The sequence below is a fragment of the Chaetodon auriga genome, chromosome 12 (assembly GCF_051107435.1).
Source record: "Chaetodon auriga isolate fChaAug3 chromosome 12, fChaAug3.hap1, whole genome shotgun sequence".
In the NCBI taxonomy this organism is placed as follows: Eukaryota; Metazoa; Chordata; class Actinopteri; order Chaetodontiformes; family Chaetodontidae; genus Chaetodon; species Chaetodon auriga.
Window position 1 is genome coordinate 23,994,975 of NC_135085.1, and position 24,641 is coordinate 24,019,615.

A 24,641-nucleotide genomic window follows, 5' to 3' on the forward strand; every position below is an offset into this window, starting at 1 on the left:
GCAGCTAAACGAGCTGTTGAGGGTCTGCGAACACCTCCAGGGTGTGACCTGGCTGCTCGTTCAATCACAAACAGAAGTAAAAGAAAGTCTGTAACTACGTTTTTCTTCGACTGCTGTTATTGTTTGTGTTTTTGTCCCTTGATAAACAAACACACACACACGTCCTTATCTTTCTCTTCATTTGCAGATATTGTTTGTGCTAATGCGTGATTGGACGACGCAGCCACCTACCATCATACCAAGACGCCACTGGCTAATCAGGCGTGAGACGTCGTTAATAAGACAGGCCATTTCAGAGCATCGGGCCATTTGCTCAATGATGTGTGCAGACAACAGTGCTGCCGTGAGCCGTCCAGTCTAAATTACAGCTCAGCATTCAGGACATTAGGCTGAGTCTACAGGTGCATAATATCAGGCTTGATGCCGCTGTCATTACACAGCGCAGCACCTTGTTTGCTGCAGCAGAGCCTCTCGGGAGTGCATTCTGTCTGAGAGAACAAGAGATCCAGACTGTGGAGGTGTATTGAAATTCTGGGCTTTCATTTTCCTACGTTTTTTTTTCTAGATGACCTCAACTGTACCTAACAGCCCATTTAGCGCCTGGGGAAAACAGGAGAGAGGGTGTGAGCCTTGTATGCCAGCTGTCTGTAGTGTCATGCTGTTTGTGAGAAAGCCCAGCGGGCGTCCAGAGCCCCTGGAAGCAGCCTGCCGGTCTGCTGAAGTGTAGCTCGGAGAACAATGTGTGCTGTAAGTACAGCAGAGAGACGAGTCTGCAGCAGGTACGAGGCAGGCTGAGGTGCTAAGAGGCAGCGACAAACTCGGATAACAAGGAAAACACACCTTCCTTTGTTCGCTGTCCTGAAAGCGCGCGTGTGCAGCATTTCAAATACGTTACATCAACGTTAATTTTGCTATCGATTTCTAAGAAACCAGCAGAGCCGTTGTTGAGCAGCCTGTCAGCCTCCAGCAGCCTCCTCTCTGCAGTTTAAAATCTTAACTATCAGGATCATTTAGAGGAAAATCAAAGACTGGAAAAACACTAATGCAGCACCGAGGCAACAAGTGTTCACGCCTCAACCTCAAAACAGGTTTCCTGCTACACTAATATGAGAGTTTTATGACCCTTTAAGCAGCATGCACAGATGGTTTGATGGTTTAAAGACAGCAGCATTCACGGTTGGTCGGAGAACACAAACCCTCAGATGTCAAAGTCACATCCGCAGATTAGCTTGTTAGCACTACCGTTAGCAAGCTAATCTGCTAGCTCGCTGACTGCTGGCTGACCACTGGTGGCCAGGTGAGTAATTACAACATAATGCCACAGATCACACTGGGGGAAAAGCCTCTGAAACACCCTGACAGCCCCCCGACGCTCTCCACTGAAGCTGCTCTTCAGTGAGGGAAATGTACCACACAGACAGCATTACAGCAACACCTACGAGCAAACACAGATCCACATTTCTGCCATGAGAAAAATGTTCCAGTTTTTCTCTGCAGCTGCAGGCAGGGCGGACTCTGTCAGTCACTGTTCAATATTTCCTGATGAAAGGTCAATACTGAGGCAGCCAACTGTTCTACCACCTGAACTAGAAAGCCTGTACGACCACGAAGGCTGAGCAACTCTCCAAATCTGCAGAAATTGAAAAAAATAGCAGAGGAAATAGAGGAAGATTTTTCAAGAACATTAAAAATTTGTGAATTTTCGTGGAAAAATTCATGAAAAAAAAAAAATCAGTTCATAACTTTCAACCAAATTTAATTTGAGTCTGTTCATGTCAGATCACCTGAAAAACAAACAGGACCAAAAACATGCATCGTCCTCTACGGAAGGAGTAAGAAAGCCTTTCTTTTCTTTTGGTAAGCGAGCTGTCTTCTGTTCCAGGTAGACCACACACTATGACTGACACCTGGGACATATCCCAGCATGCATCTGGCCCTTAGGGCCCCCGCAGTGAGCTTCCATTACCATATCAAAGGCCGCTTGGACTCGGTGTCTCGGACAGGGAGGAAAAGAAGAGGCAGCACTTCACCAGCCTCTCCATTCAATTTTCACATGGAGCCATTTGAATATCTATGACACGAAATGCAAATGGATGCATGAGTGTGCGCACACAAACGCACACGTGCACACACTCAGGTGCGCTGTCACACTCACGCACGCAGGTACGTACTGTATGCACGAATGCATACAGGCTCACACGCACGCCTTTGTTCTGATCTGCTATGATTTATTTTCCTCTTTGTGATGAAAATCGAAGGTAGAACAGGGCGCCGTGGTGAACAGACAACCTTGATGCAGCCTGTGTGTGCGTGTGTGTGCGTGTGTGTGTGTGTCTGCCTCATGAATATTCTCTTTCAAATCCAGCTCTGTTTTCAGGCACCTGGGCAGGCAGCAAACAACAATACTGTGTCATTACGAGCGATGCTATCACTCTGCTCCCCTCCAACCACAGTAACCACAGACAGGAATATATTCTGAGTGAAGTCATTACGAAAGCCGCTCATTGTGGCTCAGTGGGCAGAGAAAGACGACAAACAATGCTGCCAGGGCGAGGGGCTCCATTCAACAACATCTCCTGCCATATTGTGAAAGGAGGATGAACTCTAAAATCCAGATTATCTGCGGCGGATGTGGATTAGGTGGAGATTACATTCCTCCACCGCGCACTGGATTATGCTACAAAAGCACAAATTGGAGCGACTGTTTCGATCTGTTTGTTGCATTAAAAGATTAGCTCACAGTTAGGTTTAAACAAGTAAAACAGTTTTGGTCAGGGTTGAGATGACAGACGACTGCAGGCGAGGTCACGGAAAACCAGAAAAAAGCTCGTTTCTGTTTGGATTCATCGTAGAATTAAATGTTAGACTTCATTCTTATTTCACTCATAAGCTGAAAGGTGAATCAAAAACTCGCCGTCAGATGGAAAAAAGAGTGTCAGATATCAAACTCTCAGCCGCCTCCTGCGTTTACTTCCAGTATGTTTGTACGATACGATCAAACTGGTTAAATTTCTGCTCGAGCTTGTGACGCATGCAGGGCCAAATCTGAATCCTGAATCAATCTGAAGCAACAAATTGCGTTTGTGTGAACGAGAGTGGCTGCGTTCTTGAGCAGTGAGTGTGTTAAGTGGTGATGGAAAGGCCCATCTACTGTTGTTTCTTTGTTTGTTTGTTTCATTAGCTCCTTCCCTCCTCCCCGCCTCCCTCTATTTGTGAAATCGCTCTTTCAGACAGATTGGAAGCGCCTTGATTTGCGGTGAACAAAACGAGCTGGCCAGGGCGGAGGGGGATTAGTGCCACTCCAGGACAATTATAATCTGGTTGCTGCCACAGCAACCTTATCTCCCACCTCCCTCTCAGCACACACACATTCTCTTAATTGGACGCAAGTCTCGGCGTGGAAGCAACGGCGGCGGGGCCTCCGCGGCCTCGACGAGGCAGCGCTCAATCGTGAAGCGGCGTGAGGTAACGGCGGTCAGACCGCCGGAAAATGGAGCGAGCCTGAAGTCATTTAACGAGCAGCAGCGGGTCGTACGAACCTTTACAAAGAACTCAAATGAGGATGTTTGAGATTTTAATGAAGGCTTGTAATCTATCAAAGCCGCTGAGTGGTCACTGTGCGAGCGAGGAAACCAAAAGCTTTTTTATCTCCTGATCCAACCACAGAGCCGCTGGGCCAGAAACGGACTGACTGCGCCTCATCTAATGTCCTTGGGATACACACTCAGTGGCCACTTTGTTAGGTACACCACTGCAATCTAATGCATTCAATAAACAGCTCTGCCATGAATCATCAGTAATGAATACATTTCACATTTCTAAGCTTCATAAAACCACAGATTTGATCAGATCCTGCTAAAGTTCCTGTTGTGAGGAAATGAAGGACTCACTTCAGACTGTTTCTGACTAATGGAATTAAAGATTCCAAAAACTTGTTACGTTAGTCACATCCAGCGTCTCTCCAGACTCGTTTCAGCTAATTAACGTTAGCTAAAGCTGCCGTCTCTGGTAGGATTGTGTCCGTTTTGACGGACAGACGCATGATTACAGGTTAATTTAAATTTTGTGATGGATCAAGCTTTATCGGGGCGCTTGCCTTATCAAGTGCTAGCTGTAAAATAGCTTCAACGACCCACCACAAAACAGACAAGTTCCTCCTGTCCGTTAAGTTTGTTTTTAACCTGTGACAGTGTGTCTCTCTGCTGGATTGTGAGCCTCCACCATTTGTCAAGCTCTCACCCGGAGACGAAGCAGACGGCGTCATCTCCTCGAATTCATCACGTGAGCTGCACAAGGCGCGGCATTGGCTGGCTCACTGCCACAGCCACAGCTTTGAGGTTTTAGAGCCCTTCGTGACACAGCAAAGACATAAAGCTGGACGAAGGAGACTAACAGCAGGACTTGGGTCACAGCGTGCAAGTCAAACACACTGAGTGCACAGAGAAGTACTCTGAGATGCATCAATGTTAAAGGGCTGTTATATTAAAACTACGCTGGATTAATCCCTCCAGAGTTCAGGCTGAAACTGCGTTCAGATATCTTGCTAACAAACTGACTCTCTCCCACTGTGTTTTGCACTTTCCCCGATTTATTCAAGTGTTTCCTTTATTTTGTAAATTGCCTGCACTTAGAGTTGGAAAAGCAGATATTTCCACTAAACACATCACATCAATATGCTTACTGAAGCCTCAATGCATTTGCTGCTCTGAATTCCAAGGACCAAAAAAGTGGCGATGGGAGAAGGCGAATCAGCGCCTCACAAACACGTACATGAGGAATCTGGAAGTGCGGGCACGAAGACCACGAAGGGTAAACAGCAGGAGATGTGCTGATTCACCCGGAGACCATCGGGCCGGACACGAAGGCTGCTGAAGGACGACACCTGCGAGCTCTTTGATGCTGCCCAGTCCGCCTGGTTTCTCACACTTATCACATGCATGTGATGTATCAGTGTTGAAACTCTGCCAATTAATCTCTACCTGCTGCAGATTTACAGCTGTGAGTGAACTTTGAAGGATATTCAGAGCCTGAAAAGTGTCTCCTGATTCGTCTAAACAGACTCAAACACACTGAAGCTGGTTTGGCGTGCTACCTTGTTTACATAGCGTAGCTTTTGGCATTGAAGACTCGTTTTCTGATGACTGATCCTCATGAAAACCAGCAGAGAAGATGCTTCCCACGGGCAGATGCTTTCCTTTTTGCATTGGATTAAATGACGTGAGCTGCTTCAGTCACCATCAGCGGCTCATACATCAGCTGTTTGGCCACCAAACAGCACAGTCGTGTTTCTACCGACTCAGGAATACTTCCCAGATCAAAGCTATGACATGTTTCAGGGACACAGAGAAACAGTTCAAGCTTTTCTTCCCTCACGCCTCGACGGCTGTGGTGCCTCGTTCACCGGCCTCAGCGCCCGAGATGCAGCTCAGCCTCAGACTCTTCTCACGTCACCCCAGTGTCCGCCTCCTTGCAACGGTTGCCAGTTTCTTTTAGAATCAATTTTCTTTCTCAGGGCTTACAGGTCTTTGCACGACCAGGCGCCAGAGTACATCAGCGAACTCTTGCTGTCCGTGAAGGCCTCTCAGGTGTGCTGGGTCAGGCCTGCTAGCTGCTGCACAGTCCAGGTGAAGGTCAGAGGGAGACGGAGCGTTTGCTGAACCGGCACCTCGGCTTGGAAACAGCCTTCCAGCTAGTTCCAGCTCAGTTTCTGCTTCTGAGAGTTCACCTCACAGCGAGTCTTTTTGGAAACATACTACAGCTCTGTTGTGCAATCACCTGATTTTAAGTTTCATCTGTTCTACCTCTGCTCAGCCGCCTTTCTGAGCTGACACTTCTCACTGCAGCCTCTGGTGCTGATGCTCATGAGAGCAGCATTAAGGCGCCGTCAGAGCTGGTTGGCCGGGAGAGGGAGTGGCCTGGTGCAGCCAACCAGCTCCGACGGGCGTCCAGGCTTTCACTTTAAATTAGGACGCTCTTGGTTGTTTTCCTGTCATTCCACCATCCACACTTTACACCGCTGATGCCTAACATTCCCATACCTCTCTGTGTTATGCTTTGTTAAATAAATATCTTTTTCACCTTTCATTAGTGTGTGGACTCTCTCGTGTGTCGCAAATCCTGAGTTGTAATAGGGGGGATTTGTTCTCCCAGGAGAGCTGCTGCTCGACTCTCTGAGAGCTTCCTTCAACAGCCGAGCCTTCCTCCCCGGATCCAAACTGTACAACTACTTGTGATAAATGGTCAAAAGTGTGTGCCCACGGGGACGGTTTCTCTAACATTTTAGGCCACAGTGATGTCTATTTCTCATTTTTCCTTTACTCCACAAAATGAGCACATGGAAGATTACAGAGGAGACTGAAATAAAAGTCTATTGTCGTTTGTATCAAGAAAACCAGAATAAAATATGATTAGTGTTCACAAACTAGACAAATCCCTTCCAAAGGTCTGAAAAAGCCTTTCTGCAGATGCAACACGTATCAAAACTGCTCACGTTGGTGCTCAAGCAGACGCCGCACTTCACACGGCGGATTGTCAGGTGCATAAACTTATACAAGCCCACAATAATTTATGTTCTGTTTTACTGTTCGACTGTTTTGTCTTTATTGGTTTTATTGCATGCAATTTTTTTCCCATTACCTTTGCTGCTGCAACAACTTAATTTCCCCACAGGGATCAATAAACTTTCATGTTATCTTCGTTTCAAATACACACAGGCGTCGGGGAGAAAATGAGAATTCATTCCTCCGCCTGCGAAATAAAACAGTCAAACCTGCAGGTCTGTTCAAAGTCTGCTCACAGAGTCGGCCAGAAAACAAATGTCTCCTCTGCACTCCTGAGAAACTAACTTTCCTCTCTTTGTATTTTTAACCTGTCAGCTGTGATGTAGTATGCTAATATTCTTATTTTACAGTGTATGATAAAACTACAATAAACACCATATGTGGGATGATGGATGTTTTGTTGCAGGTTGTGACTCGCCGACTTGTTTTCGCTGTTCCTCTCTCTGGCAGCTTGTGATGGAGGGATTTTCTCTGCTTCTCTCCCTCTCTCTTTCTTACAACAGAGGTTCGATCGGCCATAATTGGCTCCTGTTTGCAGCTAGGTATTGATCACCGCGATAGCCCCTCCATTCCACCCCGCCTCCTCCGCCCTCACAACGTCTCTCTCCCTCATTCTCCTCGCTTCCCTCCTCCCGCTTTCTCCCAGCCGTTTCTCTCTCAGACCTCGCTGCTGCCACTTTGATAAGCATGGTGAATGGCGTGCCGTCATCGGTGCAGACTAACTCTTGAATCAATAGGCGAGTGCAGACGCTCAGCAGTCTATTTCCCGCACAGATGGTGGAGAATAGCAATGCTACGAGATGAAAACCAAGAGGGAGAGAGGCTGAGATAGAAAGGGAGCGGTGGCAGGGATGGAGTGGGAGCCCAAACGCTGCGCAGATATTTTTCTTGAGATGCTGCTTCTTACTTTATTTGTTATTCACTGATTAAAAGTTAAATTATAAAGGATGTGCTCCATACAGTGAGCGGAAAAACATGAGAAAAGAACGAAGGGAAGGTGTATAAAATGTCAAAAAAATGCCTTGAAATGTGCGTCTTAAATAAAAAAAATGACTCACCTACTCTGAATAAGCAGCAAGATTTTCTACCAAACATAAAAAAGTGAGTAACGCAAGATATAAATGCGGATGTGTGGGGAAATGGGTTCTTTAAGAGGCATAAACTGCACATTTGGCAACTATTTTTCTGAACCAGGCTTTGTCCTTTCTCATGTGGACACCCCTGTCCACACACTTCTGTGCACTTTCGTTTGGTGCTGCCCTGTAATTCTAATGAGAACAGTATGTAATATTTTAGATAACAGCTTCCAACTTTGCAGCCACAGTTTGTATTTGTCCCTTTCCTGTTTCGCCTCTGTGCACAAAGCAGCAGCATGAAGAAATTTTTCTCCCAATTAAGAGTGGAAGAACTTTACTGGTCTGCATGGAGCTCTGCCCTCAACCCCGTCCCCATGTCCACATACTTTTGGCCCTTTAGTGTAGGATGAGGCTGATTCTATTGGGGGGAAGATAGCATTTAAACTGAAAGCGCGAAGAAAAGCGATGCACTCACGTCGGCGACTCCGGCCTCCAGGATGCTGAGCTTGGCTTCCTTCTCCAGCGCCGCTTTCTGCTGAACTACAGGAAGACAAAGACAAACAAAAAAGATTTTACAGAAAATAATAAGGAACGTTTTGTGGTTTGTGAAACTAAACTTAGACTAAAATAGAACAAAACATCACAGCGCTGTTACTCTCCATACAGTTTAAACTGGTTAGAGCTTAAATTTGATGAATCTCCTGGGTCCACTTAATGTGCAGCATGCGCCCATGTGTGCACAGACGCTATGATTAATCAAAGGCACAAATTCCGCCAAACCAGCTTTTAAACTCTGCACTCGACTGATTCACAGAAAATCGATGCTTCCTCCTTCCACCTGAGCTTTAAGCACACACAGCGTAGCAGGAGCAGAACCTCATTGATCCAAACGGCTCGGAAATGCAATTTGGTTTAAGCAGTGGAACCGAAAATCATCCTGAATCTAGAACTTTCTGCATCATTGTGGTGAGAAACAAGCGGCGATTTTTACAGTTTTCATACGAGAGCTGCAACATGTTTTCATGTTGTTCAGGATGTTTTTAATTCTGAAAATGATTACATGCTTTACACTTTATTGTCTTCATTGTACACGACAGCAACGTAGCACTGAAGGCTACGAGAGGCAGCGAGGCAGACCAGTTCTGAAGGTCTGAAGACTGACTGTGGCCACAAGATCAGCAAAACTTTTAATTTGTGGAGAATGCATCTGACCAAACACCTGCAAAACTACAAAAACATTCTCTTCAGCCTCAGCTTTACTTTGTGTTTAGTGCTAATTAGCCAATGTTAGCATGCCGACACGCGAGGTGACCACGGACCATGTGTCATCTTAAGCACTTTGTCACTGTGAGCTATATGAATAAAGTTTTACTTATCTTAGTCAAACAAACTAGAAAACAACTATTTTAGTCTAAGTTTAGTCGATAAAAACTGTTGACATTTCAGTCTTTCACATTTTATCTTGTAATTATCTGATGAAAAACAGGTTCAATGATTAAGAACGCAGCTTTGCAGTAAGTTTCTGGTCTCTGATGGCGTCAATTTAAGGAATTCATTGTGACAGTTCTGTGAAGGATGATAGTAAATGAACACGGTATTTTTCTGTCTCCAAATAACCTTCATCAGTTACCTGCTCAGGTGTTTGGTGCACGCTGGGCTGCTGGTTATGACTGCAAAGCCTCTTAGCGAGTTAGCTCGCTAGACTGAAGCTCCTACTGCTGCTTTAAATAGTCCTGCAATCTAACTGATGAGTTTCATGTGTCTTCATCATCGCATACAGCCCACTGACGGACAGATTCCTCCGCTTTCATTAACAAAATTAACTCTAATGGACATTTTTAAAACTTGCTCATTTATGACTTCATGTGCACAGAAGTTTTTGCTCTAGTAACTGCACTAACAGCCCATAATGGCGTTTGAGATGCCATCACGTGAGCACTGCCCAGATCAAAGCACAATGTAAATGATGAGCAGGAGGAGATCAAAATCGTATTGTTCAGCTGGTGAACGGTCACATTATGAAGTTGAGTGGAGGCTGTAGACTGTTTCATGAAGCTTTGCCGAACTCCACTTCTGCTGTTTCTTCCCCTCCAATACGCCTGAATTCACCTCACCACACTGTCCTTTAAGCTACGATCAGCGCCAAGCCTGCAGTGAAACTCGGATTTTAGCAAACAGGTGATGAAGGCGGCGATGTCACCGGGGTTATCGTGTGAGCACTGCCAGCGACACCTCCACAGGCCTCCACCATAAACTCTGCCGTTCCAGAAGCAAATGAGCTATTACTGCAGCATATCTTCACTTTATGGAATATGAATTCTTAACCTGACCTGCCGGCAGGCAAACGTTACAACAAATTTCCACACAAATAAAATTAAACCTGCGCAGAGCTCTTTTTTCAGCCCCTTAAAGGGAAACAAATGGAGGGCTACAATTGAAACACGCGGCAGAGGCCGTATTAAAGCAGAACAAAACGCTATGAAAAAAGAAAGGCTACATAATTAGATTCACTTTGCTTTGCATGTGAATACACCGGTGTGGAGACACAGAGCGAGCCTCCTTTGTTGACACACCAGGCAGTTGAAGGATATGCAAATAGCGAGCCTTGACTCTGCCACAGTCCTCCAAATTCACCCACAGCTTTTCTAATCAGTCTCTCGATCTGTCAAATCGTAATTGACGAGTGTTAGCGAGTGTTGTGTAGCCGCAGACCTTGACCTTAATCACCGAGCAGCTCTGCCACGACAAACCACATCATACACCTGTAGGCAAAGCCCGTTCACACCGACGCCTAAAATGACAACATGTAAGGTGGAGACATTAAGCGTGCACATGTTCCGGCTGCTGTGTGGTATTTGTAAAGGATGAGGAATAGTCTCTGGGTTGCTGTAATGAAGGCACTGTGAAGTCTTGAAGTGGCGGACTGGTCCAGGACGCACACAGAGACACGCGAACACCTGGTCCTCGATGGGCCGACACGTCTTAATAAGTCCGTCAGCAGGCAGCGACTCCGCCGGCTGAATTGGTTTGTCAGCGTGGGGTTCAGTGTGTCTGACGGAGGCGCTGGTTGTGTCTCGTCTTGTGCAACCTCAGGTGTTTAGCATCACTTGCCATTCGTTGTGACATCACTAAAATGGGAGGGGTCAGAGGTGCAGCAGCTGTGTGTGTTCATGAAGCGACTTTTGGTTGCAGGAGCGTGACGTCTTGTGGTTTTTAAAGGCTGCAGAAACACGAAATTTGACAGAAACAGTTGTGTCGAGAATGAAAAAGGAAAGTCAGAAGTTGTACCCCCAGCTCTTTTCTCTTTGGTTCTGTCTGCTCAGCTGGCCAATCACGGTGTGACGCGAGTATGAAAGTCGGATGTTTGGACCACGAGCGCAAATCATTTCTGAACGAACCGAAGAAGACAGTTATGAGCTGACGTCACGCTGCCGAGTACATATCACAGCTTGATCTGAGAAGTTTCATTTTGGGAGGGGTGAGGAGCTAAGGAGGGGTGAGGAGGGAGGGGTGAGGAGCTAAGGAGGGGTGAGGAGTGGCCTGTTTTGCAGCCTCTGCAGCCATAAGCTCAGGCTTCGAGGCGTAAATATCTTATTGCAGCTTTAACTGACTTTCATTTTACAGATTAAATCTGTTTTATTTGTTTCAGTCTGATGCTGTCAATCCTTTTGTCGCTGCCATTTCTCTCAAACTGCGGTCGTCGTCACTTCCCTTAAATCAAAGATGGAGCGGTGCCAATGCACTGATTCTTCTAAAACGTTCTGCCGGATTAATTAAGTTCAAATGAAGCACAGGCAGAGATGGTAAACAGCAGGCGACGGTGGGACCAGGCTCGGCGGAACAGGCGAAGAGCGCGCTGCCTCGAGTGCCTTTGGTAATTGGTGAGGCAAAACCTGTTTGACTTGCATCTGCAGGAAAGCCTAATTGACGGGCTCACACACACACAGAAACACCTACACACACACATTTAATGCCTGATACAGAATCAGAGTAAAAGCCCTGATACACCCAAACACAAACAAACATGAAAGCTGTCGACGTGACTTTCGCTGGGAGGGAATCAGAAAACTCCGCCGCGGTGCGGGCGCCCGGCTGCCTCCCCGGAGTGACTTGCCACGCGGCCAGCGAGCGTGACTACATCACAGGCGCAGAGCTCCCTCTAATTAGCGAACAAGTCTTTGGACCTCCCAACACCGCGGCACCGCGGCCTCTCCGAAACGTAGCCAAGAGCCATTCGGACCATCCATTCCTCTCCTCTCCTGCAGACTACAAATGAGTCCAAGTCGGATGAGAGCACCGCTCGCGAACAGGCGAGCCGAGGCGCCTCATTTGTACCCCGGCGAGTTTTCTCTCCACAACTCAAATTGGATCCATTTTTAAGAAGCTGCAATGGGCTGGGTGTCGTGATCAGACCCACTGGCGACTTTTCTTTCAGCCCGGCTGGCGGCGCCGTGTGAAAATAAGCCGTAATGTGACAAAATGGGAATGAAGCAGGAATGGACTGCAGAGCGGGAGCGAGTTGAAGGAAAATGATGTATACTCAGATTATTCTCTTTTTTCCATTTCAAGAATATTCCATCTTCCATTGTACCTCTCAGATACATTTGGACTGCAGGGAAAACAGTGGGCCTGGAGGAAGGAACGAGGAGCAAATCTCATTTCCACAAAAGGGGCCCCTTTATTTTCCCTCCAAAACACACGGAGGCGCTTCATTTGTCACCCGGATCGCCCCTGTCCTGAATTTTGCTTTATGTTAACTCAATGTATCTGAGGCGCCCGGAGGGAAACGCAGCGAGTGCCGGGGATTCAGAAATGCTTCATTTTTCACCGCTGACAAAGGGGAAAGGCCCAGGCTGGCTCCACGAGTCCTGGGCCAACAGAATGGATGCTTTTACACTACCGAGGGGTCGTTATTTCAACCACAGCCAACCCCCCCCGACCCAACCTCCGCACCTCTCACTCACCCTCCTGGGTACATTTCAGGAGCTGCATAATGAGAAGAAAACAACAGCCATCCTTCAAAAGCAGAGGCAGGGAGCGCGGCGCAGCGCCGTCGCCGCAGTGACACAGTACAGGGACGTAATCACGTTAGCTGATCACGGGAGCGACCATCCCAGGGCAAATTAAAACATATCGCCGGCCCGTCGCTGAACGTCTTCCAGATAATAAAAAAAACAACAGGAGAAAAGACGGTGCAGCCAATAAAAAAAAGACAGCAGAAAAATGCTGCAGCCAATAGAAAAAAGGCTGAGAAAAAAAAATCTTAGAGTTTGTTTCAGTGGGTAATCCTAATCCAGCCTTCTCTTCAACGTATGTAACAGGAAATTACAGAACAACACAGCCTCAGTCCATTTTTCCTTAAAGAGTGAGAGTCCAGTGTTTTTTCATACGTGTGGAATAATCTGAAAACTAAATCTGTCTGATGAAACTGAAACGTTCTTTCACACAAAAACGAAATTCAGGTACTGAACATGTGGCAGTTTGTTCAAGTCAGTCAAACATTAAGAGGCTACTTTTAAGGGGACAGGAGGAAATTACATAAAAAAAAAAAAAAATACATGTGCATACTCTACAGGTTCACTGTAGACAAAATAATGTGAACACTCTTGTAATAGAACATATGCAATCACACCTGCTGCTATGAAGCTGTGCCAACTGCCGTTTTCAGCTAAAAGAGGCAAAAACAGCAACAGACAAAAATAAAAACGTTATATATGTTGATACTCACACACACAAATCTTTTTGGATTTTTGTTTTTATGTGTGTGTCTGATGATCCATAAAATCAATCTATATATGTGTTACATATAACTAAAGCAAGTCAATCCTGAAATACAAGAACAGATCACCACAGTTTAAGAAATCAAAAATGACAACACCAATGCACAACACTCCCGCCGCCTCTCGTATTCAAAGGCTTGACGTGCAGCAGACGGCTGCTCCACAACATGGCACCAGTGTAAAAGCAACTTGTGGGCCTCGTATCACAGCTGTGCTGAGTGTGGACCATTGTTATCTGAGGAGCAGTGAGGAGCAGTGAGGAGCAGTGAGGAGCACACCCACTGATAACACGCACGAAGCAGCATCTGTTGTTCTACTCTGAGCTGAGCTGGCAGCGGTCTCACCCTTCTCAATGCGAGTTCGAGGGGACGCGTTCAAGTAAATCCTGAATATTGTTATTTTGCATCACCTGCAGTTTGTCCCCAAGTTTAGCTGTCAAAGCCCCGCACCGAGCACAATCGAGATGACACCGTATCAAAGACGACTCGAGAAGTTTCTGAGCAGAAAGTTGAAAAAAGTCCTTCTGCGATACAGGAAGTCTGCTGGCACAGAAGATTTCAGCAGGAATACATCCACAGGAGAGACTCCTCTGCTATTATTCCTGAATATGAGACTCAACTGAAGCTCCAACAGAGTTGTTCTAACTTGGTTTTCCTGCATGTCCTGAAGGATTGCTGTCAATGAGCCACGTTGTTCCAAACTTCCCAACGATCAGTCTGAAAAGGTCCCAACACATACGACAGAAACGCTAACAAACAGGGACACAACGCTTCAAACACGCCTCACTGCTGCATCTATGAGGCCATTTAAACCTTTTACACGTTTACTCTTTGTCGTCTGTATCGTTTGGAGCAGTAAAAGACGAACATGGAGCCAACTTTCACCCCATAAAAAACACATTTCCAACATTTCATAAATGAACTCTTCATCTCATCTTCGAGGCCCGAGTACGTCTGTCAAGACACATTTGCCCGTCGTTCTTTCTAAAGCATCTTAATTAGATATGGTTTCGCTCTCACTTGCATTAATTTGATTTCCGATATCAACTTTTCAGCCTTCAATCTGTTCCTTGTTGATCCCCCACACCCCCACCCTGGGTGTTATTGCTGCATCGAGGATGCAGGATGAACCAGCAGCGGCGGCCTGGGTAGTGTTTGTGTGTGTGTGTGTGTGTGTGTGTGTGTGTGTGTGTGTGTGTGTGTGTGTGTGTGGCTGGGGGGGGGGGGCTCCATGAAGACAATGCCATGTGTAATTAAATTCAAAAGCAGGGGGCCGAAATGGCATCCAGGGCCACCTGGGGGACGAGAGACCATTAAGGGAGGAGAGGGAGAGACGGTGAGAGAGAGATGTGACGGCTGAGGGAAAAGAGGAGGAGAGAGGGTGACAGACGGAGAGGGTGAGGGAGGAGGAGGAGGTGAGGAGAGAAGGATGGGAGATTCAGACAGAAAGACAAGAAGACAAACAAAACGAAGAAGAGACGAATGGAAAGAGGTGGAGAGGACAGGAAACAGGAAGTGCACTGTTCGAGGACTGAGATCCAGTACGAACATGCTAAATACCACAGCTAAAGGAAGTTAGCTCTGTTTGTGCGAAACATGTGTGTGATATTAACAACATGAACACATTAGCGTGTGCTGCACAGCTGATCCTTCAACAGGATCTTTAACAACAACAGTAAACACAGCGTCAAATATGAGCCTGGTTAACGCGGAGCAGGTCAGCTGGTTTCACTTCACGTTCCTGAAGCATTAAGGTGCGACCGCATGTTCGTTTCCTCCAAAGGAGAAACTTTTCAGGGAAATGTCAAGTTAAGTTTATAGTTATTCACACTTTTCTTTTTACACGGTAAAAAACATTCATGTGGAAGTTGCCAGAGTTGTTAACGTTAACGTCCCACTGGAGTCTGTTTGTGTCCACCTGCTGGATGAAACTCTCCTTCACACTCTGTTTTGGTCTCCTCCAGCTCCTGAGAAGAACATCTGGTGCTGCTCGTCGTTCCACATTTTCCACCTGTTAGCCTGTTAGCTTTGTGTGTGGGCCCAGTCAATGTCAGCTAAAAGAGGCATTTTCCGAGAACACCGGCGTTAAGATGAGCTCTGATCCCACATCGTGACGTAGCCTCGTGCTAACATCAGGGTCATGGAGTCCACACCTCCCATAAGTGATGTTTACAACATGGCTGAACTCCAGACGCGGTTACACAACGAGCCTAATGTGTTTGTTTGTCTCGCTGCGTCCAACGCCGTTCACCGATTTAACTGATGACATTTAGCTCTTCGCTTCTATTCCGCTTGATTCATTCACATTTTAAAAGGCAGGTATTAAAACACCTCTATTAGTTTACATAAACAATTCATTAAGCTGATGTGACACCGGGGACCCCGGCAGGAAAACATGTCCCGACCACCCACAACAATTAATGACCTCACATCAGCCGACGCCTCGCTGCACTGAGACAGGAAGCCTTACTCCAGTAACAAGCCTTCATTAGCAGATCACCGCTCACACTATGAAACAGGAACTCACACAAATCAGACATTTTTCTTTTTTTTTCCCATTAAATTTCTCCACTGGATGCTTGGCAGTCACACAGTGTGCAGCCGCTCTCCCACCGGAGCAGTCGGGAAGTGTGTAAAAGAGGTTTTCTCTCTGAGAGGGAATCGTCATAAAAAACTAATATTCCCCAAGTGGAGGTGACCTTTGAGAAATTGAGTCTTGAGTCATAAAGCCCAACACTCCACAAATGGAACTGACCTCCAGTCTGTGGAGGGAAAAAACGAAATAGAACCCGATTCTGGCTCCAAAAACGTGCCGACAAACTGGATTCGTGCCCACTTCCTCTTTCGTTCCCTTCATTCACTTCACCTCACTTCCTCCTCGCCTCCCAATCTGCCCCCTTTCTTGTTTCCTTCTCCACACTTCTTCTGACGTGAGGCTGCTGCTCACATCCCGCCTCCTCCCAGCTGTCGGCACTGGTCTCTTTTCACCACCATCACCATCGGTTGTCTGTTATACTGATTCTTATTAAAGTTGTACGTTCGCAGCGTATCCTCAGATGGAGATGTGGAGTTCACAGGTGTCATCTGCAGTGTCCCTGAACCTTGAATAAGCTGTTTTTGAGCCTAAATCTTAGCTACGGTACCAGAAAACATGGCAGTAACTCTACATTTGTCATGAATCCTGACCTCAGCCCTGTTTTCTATTCCGTCCTCCTTCTCCCCAGTTTTTCCTCTTCTCTCCCCCTCTCCTCTTCACTCACTTCTATCTTCTTCTGTCCTCTTGCCACCATTTCTTATCCTCTTCCCTCCCTGCGAAGCAGAGTGTTTGTGGGGGGTGTTTATCGGGCTGATAAGTGGCAGATGACGATCGCTTGGCGGGGCCACAGATAAGGCTGCCAAAGCCGGGGACGCCATCTATCAAACCTCCCACAGGCGAGCCGAGCGTCGCCCGGCCGGGGAGGGAGGGAGGACGTGGAAAAGGTAACAGCTCTCCATCTTCAGACGCAGGAGGAACTCCCTGACAGACCGGCCGACATGCACTGGATAGTCTCTATAAATAATGCTTCCTGTTTGTTTTATTTACTGCATCAGGACGATTCAGGTCAGGTAAGACGATGGCTGAGATGAGAAGATGTCATCTGAATGCTTTTATTTGATTAATGAAGTGTTTTTAATCTCATGTTGTCCTGAGCGGGGGTCGTACACTCTTCAGACGCCATTAACGCTTTGACGTGACGGCTCTGATCTGCACGCACTGCTGCAGCCGCTGGAGGATAGCACGACGGTTCGTATGAAGGTGCAGGACCAGCAGGGGGCGATAACGATGGCAGCGAAGGACAAATGTGGTAGAAAGGGCAAAAAAGTCAGTGTCGGGGTAGAGTCCTGCTCTAAAAACCCACTGTGCGTTAACAGTTAGAGACCAGCTGGTGAACACGTGGAGCGTTTAGCAGCTAACGAGCTAAAAGAGCGTGAACACATTTATCAGGTGTTGCTCCATAACTGCTGATGTCTAAGGAAGCAACTGTTTGTTAATAATTTGGCTGCATCAGCTTAAAAGGTGATGATATGTTAAATGTGAGTTCACAAAATAATCAATTATTTATGCACTGATTGAGATATGTGTTAATTAGCTCCTGAGATGTTGTACGTTTGAGCGTCGGACAGCCAGGCGAGGTTATTCATCTACTTTATTACATATTAATGCGCAGGCTTGATATTGATCATGTGATCAATATTCTCATATAACTCTCAGAAACAAACAAAGAGCTTTTTCTCCAAAATGTTGAATTATTCCTTTAGTGAACAGCCCGTACGCCTGAGCAGCCTCTTTTTAAAGCAAAGCATCTTCAGTGAAAACGCCTCTTTTCAGTTCAGGATCCATGTCGAGTCGTCAGCATACAGCGTATTTTAATTCCATACAGTATTTAATCATTAAATACACGATGCTTTGATTGTTTTTTTACCAGTTATACAGTGAAACATGCAGCTGTTATCACAGAAGTGATACTTCACTGTTCAACACATCCTGCTGAAAGTTCTGCCTCACGCGTAAAAATGTCAAGAGAATTATGCACCAGCACATTAGATTAAAAGCTAAATGTTAATACCTGTGAAGGAAAATGCTCTGGCGCTGGCTCAGTGGCCGCCCGGCTGTCAGAGGGGATATCGCCGAGTCAGAGCGAGAAGAAAAAGCACCAGGAGAAGAAGAAGAGAGGCCCCACTTACTGCTCCTGACAGAGAAATTGACATGGAAAGCCAACACTTAACGCCTCCCTCCTCCATCACTCTCCCTCCGTTCCTCTCCCCCTCTATCTCCCTCTGATGGATGACCTTTACAGTACATATGACTCATCTTCTCGGCCGACTGGGCGAGAGAGCATGTTAGAGAGGGAGAGAGCCGGCGGCCGCTTCCGTCTCCGTCTGATCACCAGGTGGTTGCACGGGTTGGTTCACACAGCACAATGGCGTGTTACAGGGTGGGAACGGGACAGGTGGACGTGGTAAAACATGGAATTAACAATCCAGATTCGATGATATCTGTCCACTGTTTGTCCAACCATCATGAGCGTTTACGTCTGTGCCTCCAGGAGAATCCAGGTGTTCAAATCCACGTCTTTGTGCTTTAGCTGCAGCGCTAATCGAACGCGCTGTCAAAGCCTTCTCCAGTCATTTAGATGGCTGGCTCTTCAGTTCGTCTTCGCCGTATTCACACCTGGATTTCGCATGACTTTTATCTGCCGAGCCGCATTCAGATCGCCCGCAGAGCATCCGAGTGCCAAGTGGAGCGGGGCTTTATGAGACCATCAGATCGTTGAGGAAGACGCTCTGTGTCCTCGAGCGACGACTGGCAGACGCATCACCTCGCAACTGTTTCCAAACCGCGACAACTGAGCCAGCACACAATGTCTGGCACGCCGGCGCTGGACCGAGCTCAACTTCCAGCCAAACTCTCAACTTCTTGGACTACGCGCCGCAGCCGAAGCCCTGCGTCTCGTCTGCGTCCAGATCATTCCTTCCACGAATCCAAGAAGAGTCAATCAAGGATGTCGCGTTTAATGCCAGAGGAACTTCACGATACTCAGAGTTTTAACGACTGACAGTATGTTAATTAAACCTATCTAATGTCTTTTGTGTGATTAATCACACACCCCTGAAGTCATGTATTTTCCAGAGAGTTGTCAAGGACTGCCTAAATGCTCCTTTAAACAATTAACTGCAGCACAATGAATTATGGGATACTAAGAGCTGAAAGGGCTGCTCCTGTCCTTCAGATTCAGGCGTGAGTCTACAGAGAAGAAGCGTGTACCTTTGCCAAACAGAAAACCCAACAATCGCAGCCACTTTGAGCAGTGATTGACAGTTTTCAGAGGTATGGAAACCTTCCTCGCCTTCATCATTTTTTATGTGCACAACCGAATGCAAAACAACTATTATCTAAACTTGCACAATGAAGTGCGTCAACATGACGGAGACGTGCAACAGACACACAATCAGACAACACGTCACGTGATCCAGTTTGTGCGAAGCGTGTGAAGGCTCTCCGAGATTAAAATTTCTAAAATAAAATCTTGTGAATGCTGCGGTCGATCCTGTAATCCAGACAATCTTTTCTCTCTCCCTTGAATACAGGAACCGCTGAGAGAACATCCGAAGACCCGGAGCCTCAACCCCCCGCTTTCAGCCAGTCTCCACGCCGGCAGCTCACACTGGTCCATCATCACACTCCATCCATCCATCCATCCATGAAACATCATGAAAGCATCAACAGTCTTTGAATGTGCAGAACGTGGTGACGTTTTCTGTGCGAGTGGCAGCTCATGGGGAAAATGTCTCAACCCACCTGGTTTTCAGAGCTCTGACAGTCACTTTTGTCCTGTTTTTTGGAGGACTGACCCTCTGACTGGCTTTTCTGATCTCCCACTCTCACTTTTTAAACACTCACATACATGCAGCCGTGTGTGTGTGTGTGTGTGTGTGTGTGTGTGTGTGTGTTCATCCCGTGCAGCCCGCTGGCTTGGCGCTGCAGCCAAGGCCAGGCGGCTCGGCAGCCAGGCAGCGGGGGCTCTCATGGGGGAACCGCTCAGGCTTCTCCTCCGCTAAAATTCCACTTAGAGGAAATGTCCTCCATTATCACTGGAGGGAGGACAAACAGTCCAAGCGCTGGAGGAGAAAACCTTGAGCCTTCAATCGTTCTCCCCGCCTCCTCACTTCGCCTGTACAACAATCTTTCTGTAAGACGCTCGAGGTTGTTCATCTTGTTCACATTGCGGCTGCTTCTCCGAGATCTGTCTCCACTGGAAGCCATGACAAAAAAGTGCCGCTTTGTGTGGAAAATACTGGTAAAACAGCAGCAAATCTGACCCTGGAAAAAGATGGTCGGTACAGGAAAAGAAGGGCGCAGCTCGGAGCCGTGCGAGTTTCTGTCTCCGCTAAAGTTACTGAAAAGGTTTTGAGATATCAGACGTGAGAGAACTCGATCTGGTATTCACTCCAATTTTGTTAATTTTATGATTTCACTCAAAATGAGCTGCTTATTTCTCACTGTTTTTCAAGCTCTCATCACCAGCTGCTCTGCGCCTGTGCTGAGGCTGCAAATGTTCTGTAGTTTGCATCTGAATCCAGTGATTTTAGGACAAATAATGCCTGACTCATGAGTGGCAGCATTTAACTACGTCACGTGCAGCGCTGTCAGATTCTGCAGGGTTGCTTGGAGCCGATGTGTGAGCTGCGATGCATTCGAGTTCGTTAAAAAGGCGAGAAACCCGAAAACAAATGAAGAGTGTGACAACAGCATCTTGTCTTCTTCTGAGCTCTCGACTGCATAGCCGCGCTGTGGAGCTTCACTTTAAAAATTCAACGTTTTATGAGGAAGGAAACGCATTCAGCATGTTTGCCGGAGCTGGAGGACACACAGTGCGTCGTGGTGAGTAACACTGATTGACGCCACAACGTTTGCTTGTTTAAAGGAAACTCCACGGGGCAGCTTTAACTTCCTGGACGGGGGTCACAATCATTTCACTGCACGGACAGATTTTTTTCATTTGCATTAACTACTTCAAGCCTGAATACAAGTGTGAATAATTGACTGTGCTTTGACGTGACTCAGTCTAAGTTACATCCTGAGAGGAAAACAGAACAGATACAGAAGAAAAGTCTGCCGCGCTCACATCAGCCGGGAAGCACTTTCATCCAAAGTGACGCCCGCCCGGTCGAGCGTGTAGGCATCTTTACCGCCGGATCCCAGAGAGAGAAGCCTGACCCCGCAGATACCGAAGAGCAGGCTCGACAAAATGTACGTTCAGGATGCATTAAGGCTCACTTCACTTGGCTCCACATGAGCGAAGAGGCAGGAGACGAATGTATGGAGCAGACAGGTGAGGAAAATCATCTTTAAGTACAGCAGTCTGGATCATCTTCTACGTTTCATTTGGCAGTTAAATAAGCGAATCATTACACCTGGTGAATCATGGAAAAAGCACTCTGTTATGCACCTTTTTACTGAGCAAAAGGTATTTTTTTGACATGAGTCAACATCATATTAAATACTCACTAACTAAAAAATGGAGTAACTTTTTGGTTTCAGTGTCAAAACTAGAACTAAAATCGGCCGTTTTGTTGCTTGACAATCAATCAAAAGCCACATTTTATCCATATTTCTAAGCCGGTCAAGACTTTGGTCACTCTTCACCTCCACAAACACATCTCATGCCTGCAGCCTCTCGCTGCGACGGCCACATCAGACGACGCGCCGACAGCTCACATCCTGGTATCAACGCGGCCCGGGGGCACCGCGGCCTGATGGGTAAATCCACGATAAGAGAGTCTTTCACATCCAGACGTTATCCTTGCCGGACAAGCCATCTTGTCCCACGGCTCCTAATTACGATCCAGGCGGGAAAAAAATCTGCCAAAGTGATAAATTCCAGGAAGTGACACCTGAAATGCAACTGTAGCGCAGGGGGAGCTGGGTGCAGGTTGAAGACAAGCTTTTTGTGCTGCACTTATCCCAATACTACAACTAACAACAAAACAACAATATAATTAACAAGAAACTCTCGTGGGAGACGATGGCTCAGCTTTGGAGAGATGTCAGGTGACTTTGACAGGAGGGCTGCTGAACAGCGCGGCCCCCCTCAGGAGCCCGAGCGATAGAATCTAGATTGTAAATAAAGGGCAGCCTCAGGCTTTAAAAAATAAAAAATAAATAAATAAAAGCCAGGGAGGCGGCTGGTGGGTAAACTGGCATTAAGCTGCCAGCGCCCACTCAGAAGCTACATCAGCGGGACAGATTCAGAGGATAAGAGGGAGATATTCCTCCTCCCTGGAGCCCGCAGTGCACCCGAGGCCTGGCTTTCACCTGCAGGGCAGAGCCGCTTCTCAGGGACTGAGCGTCAACAACAGGTACGGGATGAAGGAGCTCATCCTTAATACGTTTTCTGTGTGGAAGGAAGACAGAGAGGCGGACGAGCAGCACACAGGTGGACTCGGAGGAAGGAGGCGAGCTTCAAAAACAGGTGCTGGTCATGCAGAGTTTGTTGATTGGTGGTGTTTTTTTGGTGATAACCTGAAATATATGCACAGTTACATCCGAGTGAATCCTGGTGCGACTGAAAAGACGTGAACAGTCAAAGTCGCACCTGTGAAAAGCACAGCGTGCGCGTTGTTAGCTAGCTACAGCTAATGTCTGCGCTGAGCGATGGGTCTCTACGTCCAGTGTCTCTGCACCGGCGTCTCCAGAGCAGACGCTGCACGCTTGCTGCGCCTCAACATTGAATTCATTCTGATTCCCGGGCAGGACTGAGGGCTGACCTTCCAAACTGTGAGTGCAATTTTTCAGATTACATCTTTAGAGACTTTCACTCGTCGTTAGGCTGCAATGAACAAAGTCAAGTAGGCGAGACAACCAAAAGGCAATCACTGCGGCGGGTCCATAATTCCCCTATAATCACGACCGGGACAGTAAAGTGTCTCGTCGTTCAGAAAACAGATGCGGTTCCTCGTGTCTCTCCTCCCTCCGTTCACACATTTACATTTCAGAGTTTTTTTTACAAGTGCAGGAAAACAAGAGCTCAGAATCAATGAAACTAAACCAGAAAGTTTAAAAGAAGTGGAGGAAAGAATGAACGAGTCATGATTAAAGACTAAATGTGCAAAATCTCACAGATTCTCGTCTTCCTGAAGGTCATTTTCAAGACAAGGAGACTTTTTAAGCTTTGCCACAATTGAGCCAGGGTGGACAAAATAACAGGAACAGCTGTTTAGGGTGCACGGCCCTGCAGGAAGTACCACAAAGTTACTGTAGTAATACACGGCTGTATCGTCGTCATCGTCACCGTGGAAACCGTAACACGCCTGCGTGTTCTGTATGAATGTTGTTCTTTTAAAGGGAATCACGTGCAGGAGCTTCGCTCTGCTGCCGATTCAGAGCCGACTGGTGTTTGATTCCCGGGAAGCTTCTGCTTTCAATCTGCCTTCGGCGAGCAAGTCCTCTTATGTGATCTGACACTGAACAGGAAACACTTAGGATTTGGTATCAACACTTGACTGCGGGCATTTGTGATCATCATTCCAGCATTACCGTGATATGATATATTATGGGATGTTGTGAGTGAAAATGCATTTCCCTCATTAACACATAAGCTCTTAAAAAGCTCATCTGAGGAGCTCCATCTGGCGCGGCGTGAAAACAAATTCTGTGTTCTGAAGGTCGCAGTTTGACGGGAAGTGTTTGTGAACGTGAGCGAAGGACGAAACACAAAACCACGCTGTGACCACGCTGTGACCACGCTGCCCGAGGCGGCACAGAGTCCCACCGCGCTCGCTTCAGCCACGCCCATGCGCACTTTCTTTGGCCAATGAGGGATTACACGAGACATTTCGCCAACTCGCCCTCTTCAGATAACCTGGAGGTCCTAACTGCTCGCGCCTCTCGCCCGACCACATGACTTTTTAGCGATGTCACCTCGTTCCCAGATCCTCATTGAGACTTTGGTGAGTACAAAGCTTTCAAAACCGACAGACGTTACGAACATGAGACTCGACTCACAATAAACTGCAATTATCCTTTAAGTCTATAAAGTTTGTGAAAATGTGCTGAAGGTGGATCCATCAAGTCTAATTCAGGGTTACGGTTCTATTTCTGTTTGTACATTTTAATTTTTCTATGCATATCATTTAAAAAACACCCATCGTTTAAGCTTTTTGTGCTTTTATTTGTACATAACTTTGTTTCTATATGACAGAAGAAAGCGTCCACAGGTCGGCAGATCTGTCTGATGCTGCATCTCAGCATCTCATTTTCATTCAGGTGGCTCTGAATGCAGTGTGGTTTTCCTCTGTGTGTGTGTGTGTGTGTGTGTGTGTGTGTGTGTGTGTGTTTGTAGGAGATAGAGAGAGCAGCCTTGAAAGTCGGACGCAGACCTGGAGCCCAAGGTGACCTCATTACCAACATTTGTTCCGCTTGTCGCTGCAAATCACACACTGTGTCCGTCAAGATCCGGCAAACGTCGCGCAGCCACGGCGGCCGGTAAACCGCCCATCCCCGCGGCGGGGGAGAGCAGAGCTGATGCTTCCTGATCCGTGACCCTGGAGAAAATCGCCAATATCGCGTTCACATTCGGACAGACTGAGAAAATCTGAGGGTCTCCATCGAGGCCGAACGTGGACGACGGCGGAAACGTAAACGCGACCCGGCGGCTGACCTCATTTAGCGAGTTTGATCTCAGG

The 24,641-nt window shown here is 47.0% G+C and overlaps 1 protein-coding gene across 2 annotated transcripts in view; it reads right to left on the reverse strand.

Moving 5' to 3' along the window:
- Positions 1 to 24,641, reverse strand: part of LOC143329232 (receptor-type tyrosine-protein phosphatase N2-like) — a 178,020-nt gene that overhangs the window by 75,937 nt on the left and 77,442 nt on the right. For both annotated transcript variants that reach the window (XM_076745040.1, XM_076745041.1), the window contains exon 12: positions 8,112 to 8,176. In XM_076745040.1, coding sequence (XP_076601155.1) covers positions 8,112 to 8,176 — 65 coding nt within the window. The remainder of the gene's footprint in view (positions 1 to 8,111; positions 8,177 to 24,641) is intronic.